The 13,539-nt window shown below is 45.5% G+C and overlaps 1 protein-coding gene across 1 annotated transcript in view; it reads left to right on the top strand.

Annotated features, from left to right (window-relative positions):
• TRAM2 (translocation associated membrane protein 2) overlaps positions 1 to 13,539 on the top strand; it is a 79,737-nt gene that overhangs the window by 36,518 nt on the left and 29,680 nt on the right. Inside the window, exon 2 of the mRNA XM_004044187.5 lies at positions 4,773 to 4,836. Within this exon, the coding sequence (XP_004044235.1) occupies positions 4,773 to 4,836 (64 nt within the window). The remainder of the gene's footprint in view (positions 1 to 4,772; positions 4,837 to 13,539) is intronic.

The following is a 13,539-nucleotide window of genomic DNA, read 5'->3' as shown; positions in this document are numbered from 1 at the left end:
GAGAGGGTCATGGAATGAAGATTTGGGGTGCTAAAGGACCTTTTAAGGCACAGAAGAAGGCTGAATAAGTAAGTCTGCTCTTGACTAGTGCTTTTTGCTTTTTTAATGGGTGGATGTGGTCAATCTAGAAGCTGATCACTCCTTCAGGTGGCTGCAGAAAAGCTTGGAGCCAAATTTCTGGCCACCTTTAGCCAATGAGTAGGACTTCCTGGAATGCATTTTTGTGGATCAGCCTCATTCCTTGCTTCTTTTCTTTGCCTAAAATGCGTATTTTTTGTGTTCTTTCCTGCTTCCATTTTACATTACCATTCTATTCTATGTGCAGTATTGTGTGCCTCCTAAGTTTGTTTTTGGGACAATGTTTTTAAAAAATCAAGTTGAATGTTGCCTTTTCTGCTTGTATAGTTGTGAGGTCTCGGGAGGCCACTTTATCTCTCTGTGCCCCAAATTTGGCTTTTTCATCTATAAACCAGGGAAACTGACACCATCTTGTTGAGATATGGTAATGTGGGAGCAAGCATGGCTGTTTACAGAGAAAGTTGCACTTTTTAGAATGGTTTCTGCTGCTACTACCAGGGGGGCTAGGGATGGAAAAATACTGGGATCTAGTATTTTTGTCATGATTATGGTCGTAGATCCTGTTCTCTCAGAATCATGTTCAGAAAACATGTTAAGCACTCATCTGTAGTCACTAAATATTATAGCTGCTTACAGTATGAGTTTGTCAAATAGGAATTTATGAGAAACCTACTATTCACTCAGCTCTGGGACAGACCGAGAGAGAGAAGACATACAGAGAAGAATAATCGTGGACAGATGACAGGATGAGGGTCAGATAGCTGAGCACAGCACCGACTCTCTCCTGCTTAGTCGCTGTGTTCATTTAAGCATTTGCTGAGTGCCGCTCTGTTCTGGGGCAGTTTGAAGCCGTCCATGGATGTGCGCCTCAAACAAGGCAAGTCAGATCATCAAGGCAGGTCAGATCCCCACGCTCCTACAGCTTATGTTTCCCCAAGGAAGAGACAGTTTAAAAATAAAGATAAATGCTTTAGAGCTGTACACTTAAAATGGGTGATTTTTTTTTTTGTTGTGTAAATTATACCTGAATACAGTTGTTAAAAAAGAAAAAAAATCTTGAACCTCATGGTGCTGACGTTCAGGTTTGCCCTGATACGTTTGATCCTTATTATTTGTGGATTTTGTTTTTGCAAATTTGCTTACTTGCTGAGATTTATTTGTAACCCCCAAATCAGCTTCCTTGGTCATTCACAGAGATGTGCAGAGCTGCAAACACTTTTGGGTTGCCCAATACTCACACTCCCAGTTGAGGCCAAACAAGGCGACACTCTGCCTCCCGTTCCGGCTCTCATCCTGTAGACAGATGTCCTTTTCGTAGTCTCTTTAGTGCCACATTTTTTGCATTTTTCTGCTGCTTTTTGGTGATTTCACTATTTAAAAATGGCCCCCAACTGTCGTGCAGAAGTGCTGTCTAGCATCCTAAGCGTAGGATGACTACGATGTGCCTCATGGAGATAGCATATGTGGTTAGATAAGCTTTATTCTGGCATGAGTTATAGCGCCGTTGGCCATGAATTCAATGTTAATGAATCAACAATATATGTTAAATTAGGTGTCTTTAAACAGAAACACACATAAAACAAGGTTATGAATTGATCTGTTGACAAAAATGGGACCAGAGGCTTGCAGGAACCTAACCCTGTATTTCTTCCAGGAACAAGGTTTCAGTGTTCACTAATTCAGTGTTTGCAGTGACTTGAGAGAACATAACTCGTGTGAATGATGACAGTTAACTGTATATGTTGGGTGAGGGCAAGAATATATGTAGAGCCCACATACCAGATGTCTATCTTCCTTTAAAAAAAATGCAAAAGTTCTCAGACTTGGCAGCACATTGGAATGCTCTGGGGAGTTTGACAAAATGCCCATGCCCCAGAGAGTCTGGTTTAATTGGCTGGGGTGTGGCTCAGGCAGAGAGATTTTAGAAGCTCCCCCAGGGATTCTAATGTGCAGCCGGAGTTGAACACCAGTGCTCTTCACATTGAATGATAATGTGTCCTAGAAGTGGACCCTGGCCAACTGAAGGAGGCTCTGTGGGGGCCAGCAGCACCTCCTCATACCCGCCCAAGACCCAGAGCCCAGGGGAGGGTGTCCAGTTGGCCCAGCTCCTGCCCTGAGTAGAGGGTCTATTCCCTCCATCCTCCCATCCCCCGTAGTGACCCTACACACATCCTATGCCCACACACAGCTGGAGAGAGGCTTCCCTCAGGAAACCCTGGTGCCGTTAAGAGAGGAGAATGGATGGCAGACAACCCAAGCCCCACAGAGGTCTCCACCCTGTGCTCTAAAAGACATGTGCATTTCTTGAATGAAATCAAGTGGGAGATATGTGCCTAGGCAGGGTAGAGTGTTTGGTTAATGCCTGCCTGCTTTCTCCTGGCTCCTCCTTTCTCTCATTTCTTCCAACTCCTCTGATCTTCCTTCACAGGGATTTCAGGCTGAGAAGATGAGGTTTATTTTCAGAGGAGTCATGTCAGACAATATGAAGTGTTAGGTGGTTGGGCCAGGAATGACCTATATGAGCGGAGTTCAGAGAGGGAGAGCCAACATGGCTAGCGTGGTCAGGAGGGGCTCTGTGGCAGAGCTGGATTCAGGTGGCTTAGTGCCTGGAAAGGTCTCAGAGAGAAGGCCATTGATGGTAGAGGACAGCCTGGATGATGGCACTGGGGGCAGCTCCCATGACAGAGGGAGAATAAGTACAGCTGAGTGAAGCTGACTTGGCTTTTGATTTTTCATCTTAAGCAATGAGCCCTTACTGAGCACTTACTGTGTGCATCTGAGCTCCTTACGTAAGAGGGGCTGCGAGGATAAATGGGACAGGACGGCACAGTCCCTGCCTGTGGGACTGTGAGGAGTCTGATGAGAACTGTGGAGGAGGTGAGAGCCTGATGAGAACTATGAACAAGGGTATGGAAATGACAAAAACAGCAGAGCATGACACAGAGTGCATCCGGCAAGCAGAGATCATGCCCCTCGAACAGCTGGGAATGGCTTCACAGAGGTTACAGTTGAGGTGGGTCATGAAGGGATGTGTGAGATTCTAATCAGGAGAACTGTGTGTGTGTGGTGGTGGGTATAGGAAAGGTAGGACACAAACTGAGAGGGGCTAAAACTCCCCAAAGGAAGTGGTGAGTAGAATGTATTGGCTGAAACCCAGCACATCTGTTCTGAAGAAAATACAGGCAGTTGGAAAGGTAGGTAGGTCGAGAACACTGAAAAAGGTCTTGACCAAAGGTAATAAGGTTTTAGGGTGGGGATTAGGAAGACCTGTATATTCGGATAGGGCTTGGTGTTTTCTATCACTCCTCTTAGCTAATCTCATTTGGGTTTTTCCCTGCAAGCCTAATAGGACATGTCTAAGGCTGCAGCACAAAGACATGAGAAGTCTCGTCCTGCATCTCTGTGTACAGAGTAAATGACACCCACTGAGTGGGATGGGTCTTGTTGACCAGGGGAGTGGGGAGATTTGCTCTTTAAAGGAGAGAGTTGTCTCTAGAGGTAGCTGAGGATAGTGACCTCTCACTGGCATGTCTGGGCAACACAGGGCATCTGTGATGTATCATTCACTCATTTCCATGCTGCCTTTGCCACTGTCCAGTGTGTTTGTCCTCCACCCTCTCCCTCACATGTGCATCCTTCAATCCTCTGTTAGAGAAGAACCAGCACCCCTTTATTGACGAGGTGTCTCCAGAGGGCCCTTGGGAAAGGCCTGGTCCTGGGCTGCCTCCTCACCTGGCCTTGCTGCAGGTTTCAGAACAGTGTGGATGGTGGTTCTCAGGCCCACCTGCACATCCGAAACCTCTGGGGAGCTTTGAACAACGCTAGCAGCTGGGCCAGCGCCACACCAGTCTGTAGTACCCAAACTAGCTGAGGTATTACAAACACCCCTGATTTTATGGACAAGCAGACTGAGGCTCAGCGTGTAAGATTACTTGCTGGTAGTTACATAGCAAGAAAATGGCAGAGCTGGCATTTGAACCCAGGTAGTTGATTCTTGAGTCCAAGCTTCAAACCCCCAGGTTTTGTCATCCCTCCCCTGCTGGCTAAACTGTCACAGTACTGATTTGGCCATTCATAACTAGGTGGCAACCACAGTTTTTTGTTTCACAGCACAACTAAGATTTTAAAGGCAGTTTTTGAAATAAACAAACCAGCAATGTGGGATGTTACTTCTGGCCCCATGCCCCCCAGTAAGGTAGATGTGAAATTAGCAGCTGGAATTCTCTGTTTCTGAAGCTCAGGTGTCGACTTTCAGGGCTGCTCTCCAATGCACAGGCAGCCAAAGTGCTGTGGAAACCTCAGCTAGGCCCTAACCTTCTTGAAGGTTGTGACTTTATTTATTAGTTTCTGTCTTCCACAATGCTGATGCACAGAACTAAACTGATAAATACCTGAGTGAATGAATGGCTGACAGATTTGTACTATTCACTTGTGAGCTCCTGTCCTGGCACGCACAGCGTGTTTCATCTCATCTGCAGTGAGTACCAGTCTAGATACCATCTGAGTCCCAGGGTACAGGTATTGAGAGGTATGTCATTAAAGAAAAATGGAACAAAAACTAGTGCTAACTAGGCAGAACCGTTCAGTCAAGAGGTTTGAGGGTCTAAGATGTAAAAGGGGCGGTTAGCAGCTTCCACTTGTTTCTTTTGATGTGGCCAAAAGCTAAACTGGAACTCTTTTCCTTTGTTTTACAGGTCACAGCCAAGACTGCCTTTCTATTTATTTTACCTCAGTATAACATTAGCGTGCCTACAGCAGGTAAGAATCACTGGTCTCCATCTTCTCCTGGCCCTGTTAACCCTGAAGGACCTGGAAAGCTTCCTTTTCCCCATCTGTGTACAATTTTTTTTTTTTTTTTCCCATGACGGAGTCTCTGCTCTGTCACCCAGACTGGAGTGCAGTGGCACAATCTTGGCTCACTGCAACCTCCACATCCCAGGTTCAAGCAGTTCTCCTGCCTCAGCCTCACAAGTAGCTGGGATTACAGGCGTGTGCCACCACGCCCTACTAATTTTTGTACTCTTAGTAGTGAAGGAATTTCACCATGTTGGCCGGGCTGGTCTCGAACTCCTGACCTCGTGATCTACCCACCTTGGCCTCCCAAAGTGCTGGGATTACAGGCATGAGCCACCACACCTAGCTGTGTACAATCTTTTTAGATATTTCAACCAGCCTCTGGCAGCCTCCACCACTGAGATTGCAGTGGTGCAGCATTAACAGCTAAGAACTTCCCTCTCTTCTGCTCTCTGTCTTCTTCATCAGAAGAGGACCTGCTGCACCATGTGGTGCTTTGTGCAGCTCCTACTCCTTTCTCCAAAGCATCTAACATTGAGTTCTGTTGGAGACAGGATGTGAGGCATCATGACCATTGATCTGTTCTCCAGAGCATGGCTTCCTTTTAACATTTTCAGAGGAGAATGGGCAGGATGTTGCGTTTTGATAGTGCATGGAAGCATGGTTGGGGCCCAGGGTGCTGCACTCTGACTGCGTTGGGGTAAGGACCAAACCTCAGGCCCAGCCACAAGTCTTGTCACAGGACTGTTGTTAAGGTTCACTGACTAGAGCTGCTGCATCACAAGCTTCCCCCATAGTGGCTGAGCATTTCCAAGCACTTACAGGGAGCCCAGCCAGCAACATGCCAGGTACCAGAGCGGCCTCACAGGCAGTTCCCAGTACAGCTGAGGGGCTACAGCTCAAGGAGCAGCAAGGCCAGGCAGGTAAATCGCTGAACTGGACAGGGGAGAGGGTCTATCTAAAGGAGTAGTTGCTGCTCACTTCCAGCCAATTGTCACATAGGAGTGTAAAAGCTGTGTGCCTAAGAGCTTCCTTTTCTACCCCCACAAAAGAATCCAAAGAAATCTCTTTTTAGGTAGAAATACTCTGATTTTTAAATGTTGCCAACTAATTTAGAAATTCTGCAAACACCATGCGGGTCAACATTGTGTAAACCAAACCAACACATCTGAAGGCTGAGTCCAGCCCTCGGGCACAGGTCTGCAACTTTGGGATTCTCCGATCCCACCACCAGCACCCGAGTATCGCTCCTTTCTCAGTGGCAAAGTCCTGGGTGGCCTCTTGATGAACAAAGGAAGGACTTTTGTTTGCTGAACCTAGTTCTTTCCTCTTTATTCTTTTTGTTGTTGTTGTTGTTTGTTTGTTTGTTTGTTTGGATGGAGTTTCACTCTTGTTGCCCAGGCTGGAGTGCAATGGCGCGATCTCGACTCACTGCAACCTCCACCTCCTGGGTTGAAGCGATTCTCCCGCCTCAGCCTCCCAAGTAGCTGGGGTTACAGGCATGCGCCACCATGCCAGGCTAATTTTATGCTTTTAGTAGAGACAGGGTTTCTCCGTTTTGGTCAGGCTGGTCTCGAACTTCCAACCTCAGGTGATCTGCCCACCTTGGCCTCCCAAAGTGCTGGGATTACAGGCGTGAGCCACCGTGCCCAGCCTTTTTTTTTTTGGACGGAGTTTCGCTCTTGTTGCCCAGGCTAGAGTACAATGGCGCGATCTTGGCTCACTGTAACCTCCACCTCCCGGGTTCGAGTGATTCTCCTGCCTCAGCCTCCCAAGTAATTACAGGTGTGCACCACCACGCCCGGCTAATTTTTTGTATTTAGTAGAGAAGGGGTTTCAGCATGTTAGTCAGGCTGGTCTTGTACTCCTGACCTCAGGTAATCTACCCGCCTCAGCCTCCCAAAGTGTTGGGATTACAGGCATGTGCCACTGCACCCGGCCTTTTCCTCTTTATAGTAGAGAGCTGACTTGTCTTGACTTTAAGGTGAGATTCTTTTCCTTGTCTGGCTCTGCCAGCTACTAGCTAAAGGACTTTGGGGGCAAATTCCTGAACCTGTGGCTCATGGAGGATATAGCCATGAATCTTTCCTGAGCCCATCATCCCCTGCAGTCACTGTGGCCAGGCTTGGAAAGAAGCCATGCTTTTCTGGGGCAACCAAGTCAGTTTCTTCATCTGAGAGTCAAACTGAGGGACACTGGCAAGAGAGGAAGAAAGCTCCATGCTACTAAAGAGACTGGAGAGCATCTCTGTCCTCAGTGGGCCAGGAAACATGTGGCCAGCACCAGTGGTCAGGAAGCAGACAGATGCCCGCTCATCCCAGGGCACACTCTAGTGCTGGGGGGCACGTGGATGATGTGGCTCAGGGCTATGTGTTCTAAGTCAAATTCGGGCTTATTTACTCTTGCCTCTTGAAAATCCTAATAACAGAGACTTGGCTGTACTCAAGATTTACTGATTTATTTTTTAGTTTAAAAAAATTGTAAAATATATATAACATAAAATGTACTATCGTAACCATTTGTAAGTGTGTAACTTAGTGGCATTAGGTACATTCACATTGTTGTGCTACCATCACCACCATCTATCTCCAGAACTCTTTTCATCTTGCAGATTGAAACTCTGCCCACCAAACCCTAACTCCCCTTTCCCCACCCCCTCTAGCCCCCAACAGCCCCCATTCCATTTTCTGTCTCTGTGAATTTGACTACCTTAGGTACCTCATATAAGTGAAATCATATATAGTATTTGACCTTTTGTGACTAGTTAAAATTTATTCTTAAACACTTTTTCAAAATACATTTATATGAGTGATATATAACTCTTAGAGAAAAATTATAACACAGAAAACCATAAGAAGATAAAAGTTACACAGGACCCCATCACCCAGAAAAAAACTAAAGTTAGAACGTTTTCGAATACTGATTTATAACACAATTTTTTGTTTTTATAATATGATGAACCTTTTTGTGTGTCATCGATTATCATTCCATTTAACCAGATATTCTGAAAAGCTGCAGGATGTTTCTTAATAGGGATTACCACAAATTATCCAATCAGCCCCATATGGATATTTAGGTTTCCTATTTTTATTGTAAATAGTACTACAGTGAACATTCTTGTGGCTAAATTTTTACATTTATTTGTGATGACTTTCTTAGGATAACTTCCTATTACTAGAATTTCTGGGTTAAGTAGTATGTAAAGGTTTTATGTATGTATTGCCAAAATACCTTCTGTCATTTAATACTCGTGACCCATAAACCCTAAATTTAAAGTTGTTTTGTAAATATAAAATGCACAGGATTAAAAAAAATCAGAATACCAGTTTATAAATGTCTATAATGATAGCCAGTCATCAAACATTGTGCTGGTGTTTTCATTACATTTCTCCCTGAAGTCAACTTACAGGGGACGCTGGATCATACCCCACATACCCAGAGCTGTCTTACTAATTTACCATGAGAAAGAATTATCCTGGAGACCAAAAAAGTTGAAGTGCATGTGATTGGGCATCCTTTTATTATAAGAAGGGCTTATTTGTGAAGCCAGATCATGATCAGAGGGTTGATTTTTGAGTTTGAAACCTTCCCAGAGACATTGGCAGACAAGTGATATCCTCAAGCATTCTTCTCACAACAGCATGAGACACATAGACAGCACACTCTAGAGCTGAACTCAGACCCTCTGGGCAGAAAAAGCTTCCTACAGTGTTTGAGTAAGGCGGAGTAGGGGTAGTGGAGTGCCACTGTGGATCATGTTATGCCTTCATTTGCTTAATTAATTAATCAAGCTAGGCAAATATTTGTGTGCCTATTGTTAGCCAGGGTCTGGGTGTAAAATAATGTCCAGAACCCATCTGATCTCTGACGTCATGAAACATCATTTATTAGAGAGAGATAGGTAATAAACAAGTAAACAATGAATTACATTGTAGTTGTAACAGGGTGATGAAGGAAATATACAAGGTTATGTGGTAAGGAAAAGCGAAGGGGTGGCGACAGAAGACGTTTCTGAGTGTGGGGGTTGTGTTGTGTTGTGAGTAGAGTGAGAGGTCTGGGCAGAAGAAAGCACTCCGGGCACATGGACCAGCATGTGCAAAAGCCCTCAAGTGAGGGCGCAGACACCTCGGGGGGTTCTAGTAACTGTACATAGGCCAGCGTGACTGGAACCAGTGGGGTTTGGCATTTTCCCAGGGTGGCACTGTTGAATTCTGCTCCTGGAATCCTCCTCCAGGCCCAGAACAGGCCTGGGTAGAGGAAAAGGTACAGTGAAGTACATGCTAAATGGAGGGGGTTTCAGTTACTTTAGCAAGAGAAGATAAAGTGTTTTAAGTAGCCTATCTTTTATTTAAATCTTGCCATTCAGGGCTGTTGGAAATATGACAAGCAAATAATCAAGAGAGACAATGAAATCAGGATACCCTGCTTAATTTTGTTTTGAGCTTCTTAATCACTAACCCAATATGGTAATGTTTGGTTTGTAAGAATTGGAGGAAAGCAAACTTCTCATGGGAAAAAACACTTTACAATAACAAGTCTGTTAAGGTTGTGATTTTTAAAACCCTCCCCAAAATCTCCTTAGATCGTACTCTACTCTTGGAAATGTACCTTTTTTTTTTTTTTTTTTTGTATAACCAGGGTAAATTCTGACTTCTAAGGTTTCTTCCTTAAGTAGTGTATAGCTTGCTCAACTCAACATTTAAAACTGAATTTTAGTAGAGCCAGTAACTGTTTTCATACAAGGGGGTCCATCATTTCCAAATCCCTGTGTCTTCCTCAGCAGACGTTTTCAAGTTCTAAGGAACAAAGCTAATAAGTAATGTGGATGAGGCTTTTTCTTGACGGTTTTGTTTTGCTGTAACTCCCTCTTCTTCTATACTCCTTTCTCGTCTTCCCAGCTCCCAGTATTAGTTTCCTAGGGCCGGTGTAACAAAAGTACCACAAACCTAGTGGCTGAAACAATAGAAATTTACCATGCCAGCGTTCTGGATTCTAGAATCCCGAGACCACAGGGCCAGCAGAGGGGCCGTGCTCCTCGGAAGGCTCTGGGAAGGATCTGGTCCAGGCTTCCCTCCTGGCTTCTGGTAGTTCCTTCGCGTGTGAAGTGTCAGTCTTCACACGGACTTCTCCCTGTGTGCATGTCAGTCTGTGTGTCCAAATTTCTCTTTTTCATAAGGACACAGGCATATTGGATTAGAGGCCCAACCTACTCCACGGTGACGTCATCTTAACTAACTACATCTGCAGAGACCCTGTTTCTAAATGAGGTCTCATTCTGAGGTGCTGGGAGTTAGGACATCAAGAGTTTTGGTGGAGGTGAGGGAGACACAATTTAGCTCACAACACCAGCTATAAATTTATGATTTTGTGCATTATAATCAGCTGGTTAAAAAGATTAAGCTTCATTCAGAGAGATGCACACAGTAGTGGCAGTGATGCATCTTATGCATCCTGGTGGAGCCCCTGCCACCCTGGCGTCCTTGAGGTTTTCTTTAAGGACAACAGTGATGAAGCAGGAAATATTCCTTTACTAACTTCTGCTCTCCTCATTCCTGCTTGCCTTTCTATTAGCAAATAAAAATTCAGGACTGCCAGTTAAATTTTCAGATAAACAATAAATATCTTTTTAAAAGTATAATTACGTCCCAAATTATGTATGAGATAGCATTATACTAGAAAATTAATCATCATTCATCTGAAATTCAAATTTAACTGGCCACAACCATCCACCCTGCTCGGTTCTGGCAAAGAATAAAATATGTGTTTTCTGGTCTTACCATTACACACTCTGAGTCTTCTTTCTAATTAAACTACCACAAAGTATCTAGTGTGTGATCAGAAATGTATAGACTATAAAGGCCAGAAAAGTTTGATTCTTCCCACAGGCAGACTCCAGGCCTGCTGGCTTCCTTTCTGATCTAGAACAGGTGAGCCCAAATGGGCTAAGCATTTAGCCACAAGGTTGTCTTGGGTTGTGCTACTAATTTGCTGAATTGTCTTGGGTGAAACACTTAACGCTGAATGGTCTTGGGTGAAACACTTAACACCTGGATCTCCATCTTGCATCTGCAAAATCCAGAGTGATGACCACTCCCTCAACCCCAGTGGTTCTTGTAGACAGGAAGCCCTGGGAGTCCTCTGAAGGGCTTGCTACTCAGATTTTCCGTAGACCAACACCATCGGCACCACCTGGGAACCTGTGAGAAAAACACAGTCTCAGGCCCCACCGCAGACCTGCTGCATCAAAACCTACATTTTAACAAGAGCTCCGGAGATTCCTGTGCCCCATAAAGCCCGAGAAGCACGGCTTTAAATGAGGTGGGCAAAAATCTCTAGTTAGGCTTTCAAATAATCCTACACTTCTAACCTCAAAGGTAAGATAGGGAAACCCCTAAACCCAGTAACTCATTTGCATCTTTCTGTCCTTTTCTAGTTTTTGTTTTTCTATAAATATTTGGTCTGGGAAAGCTGGGGGGAGGTGGGGAGTATCACTGGTGGAGTTGGTTTCCAGCTGGTGCTATACAGCTCCCTAAGTCGTGTACACATTTGTGGCTGGGCGCGGTGGCTCACACCTGTAATCCCAGCACTTTGGGAGGCCGAGGCGGGCGGATCAAGAGGTCAGGAGATCGAGACCATCCTGGCTAACACGATGAAACCCCATCTCTACTAAAAATACAAAAAAATTAGCCGGGCGTGGTGGTGGGCGCTTGTAGTCCCAGCTGCTTGGGAGGCTTAGGCAGGAGAATCACTTGAACCCAGGAGGCGGAGGTTGCAGTGAGCTGAGACCACGCCACTGCACTCCAGCCTGGGTGACAGAGCGAGACTCGGTCTCAAAAAAAAAAAAAAAAAAGTCATGTACACGCTTGTAAGGCAGTGTGGGCAGAAGTTCTGGTAGCTTTCTGCCTGCTGCTGCACACCTAGAACACCAAGGCTAAGGTTGAGGGAACTCTTCCAGAGAAAGGTTTGTTTTACAGTGATCAAAGGTAACAAGAATCCATCCCCGGGCCCTGAGGATCCCAGTTGGCTTTATTACTACCATCTGCTCTGTTGTGTTTTGCAGCCAGAGATGAAAGGCCTGAGAACCTCCTACACCATAGCTTGGCCATTGTTCTCGCAGCCTCTTCTAGGATGAGACTTGCTGCAGTCAAAACAACCTCAGACAGATGGTTTTAAAGCCTCATTCAGCCAAAGGCCTTTTTCCAGGGCTCAAAATGATTCTTGTTCCCTTTGCTGGTTGGCAGGAATTAGTGTTGTCTCCTGCTTGTATCATATACTTGAAAGATTGACATCACATATCAAGCTGAGCCCCTCTTTGTAAGATGAGCTCATGGGGGTCAAGAAAGGAAAGAGACAGGTGGGCAGCGGTGGCTCTGGAGATGGAAGCCATACTTGATTATGGATGAAAGCTACCTAATCTGTGGCCCATACACCTGGAGGAGACTTGAGACTCATCTAGCCTGGCCTGCTCCTTTTATAGCCAAGGAAACTGAGGCTCAGAGAATTGATTCGTGCTCCCAAGGATGCACCAGCAAGAGCCAAGGAGGGACTGGGGTGCTCACACCTGTACAGCACCAGGGTTCTGGAAAGCTTTAGAAAAGCTGGGTTTATCAAATGGGGCAGTGGGCATAGGCAGTCCCAACCAGGGAGGTAGAGACTTGGCTCTGTCCTGGCCCTGTTGAGCCAAACCACCACAAAGCTCTCTGGCCCTGAGGTTCTGTTTGTATGAATAAGAGAAAAACCATGGTCCCCAGTGTCCCTGGCCTTATTGGTTGGCCATCTGAAAAAGAATGGGGAGCCTCTGACCCAGGTCTTATGGCCAGCCCTGGACTTGATTTTTTTTTCCAATAACTAAAACTTATTAAGTGTAACAATTGTGCAGAAAGGTGGGCAAATCATGTGTTCAGCTCAATGAATTTTCACACACTAAACACCTCCATGCAACCTAGAAGTGTCTTCTTCAGACACAGCTTGATTTTTATGCAATTCCCTGTCGTAGCTCAGATAATTTATCCCATTCCATGTGGAGCTTGTGGCAGTTTAAATAAGCAGAACCACAGAGTGGCTGTGGCTGATTGTTAACCAGCCTGAAGCCTGCGATCAGCGGGAACGGTGGCCAGCGCCTGCAGACCCACATCTTTGAACTGCTGCACTGAGCCCCCAAATGTCTTCTCCTAGTGAATCATCTTGCTCTTCCTCCCACCCCACCCCACCCTGCACCCTTTCTGACCTGGACTCCACCCCACATCTTTACTTGAATTTCACTTTCCTATTTCTCCTGATCAAATTGTTTCTTCTACCTAGGTAGGATAATTTTTTTCTTTTCTTTTTTTTTTTTTTTTTTTTTTGAGATAGAGTCTTGCTCTGTTGCCCAGGCTGGAGTACAGTGGCACAATCTCTGCCCACTGCATCCTCCACCTCCTGGGTTCAAGCTATTCTCGTGCCTCAGCCTCCCGAGTAGCAAGGACTACAGGCGCCCGCCACCACGCCCGGCTAATTTTTGTATTGTTAGTAGGGATGGGGTTTCACCATGTTGGCCAGGTTGGTCTGGAACCCCTGACCTCAAGTGATCCGCCACCTCGGCCTCTCAAAGTGCTGGGATTACAGGTGTGAGCCACCATGCCCAGCTGGATAATTTTTTTTTCTAATCAGTTGTTTTTACTGAAATAA

The sequence above is a fragment of the Gorilla gorilla genome, chromosome 5, assembly GCF_029281585.2.
Source record: "Gorilla gorilla gorilla isolate KB3781 chromosome 5, NHGRI_mGorGor1-v2.1_pri, whole genome shotgun sequence".
In the NCBI taxonomy this organism is placed as follows: Eukaryota; Metazoa; Chordata; class Mammalia; order Primates; family Hominidae; genus Gorilla; species Gorilla gorilla.
This window is presented reverse-complemented; position numbering and strand designations above follow the sequence as displayed.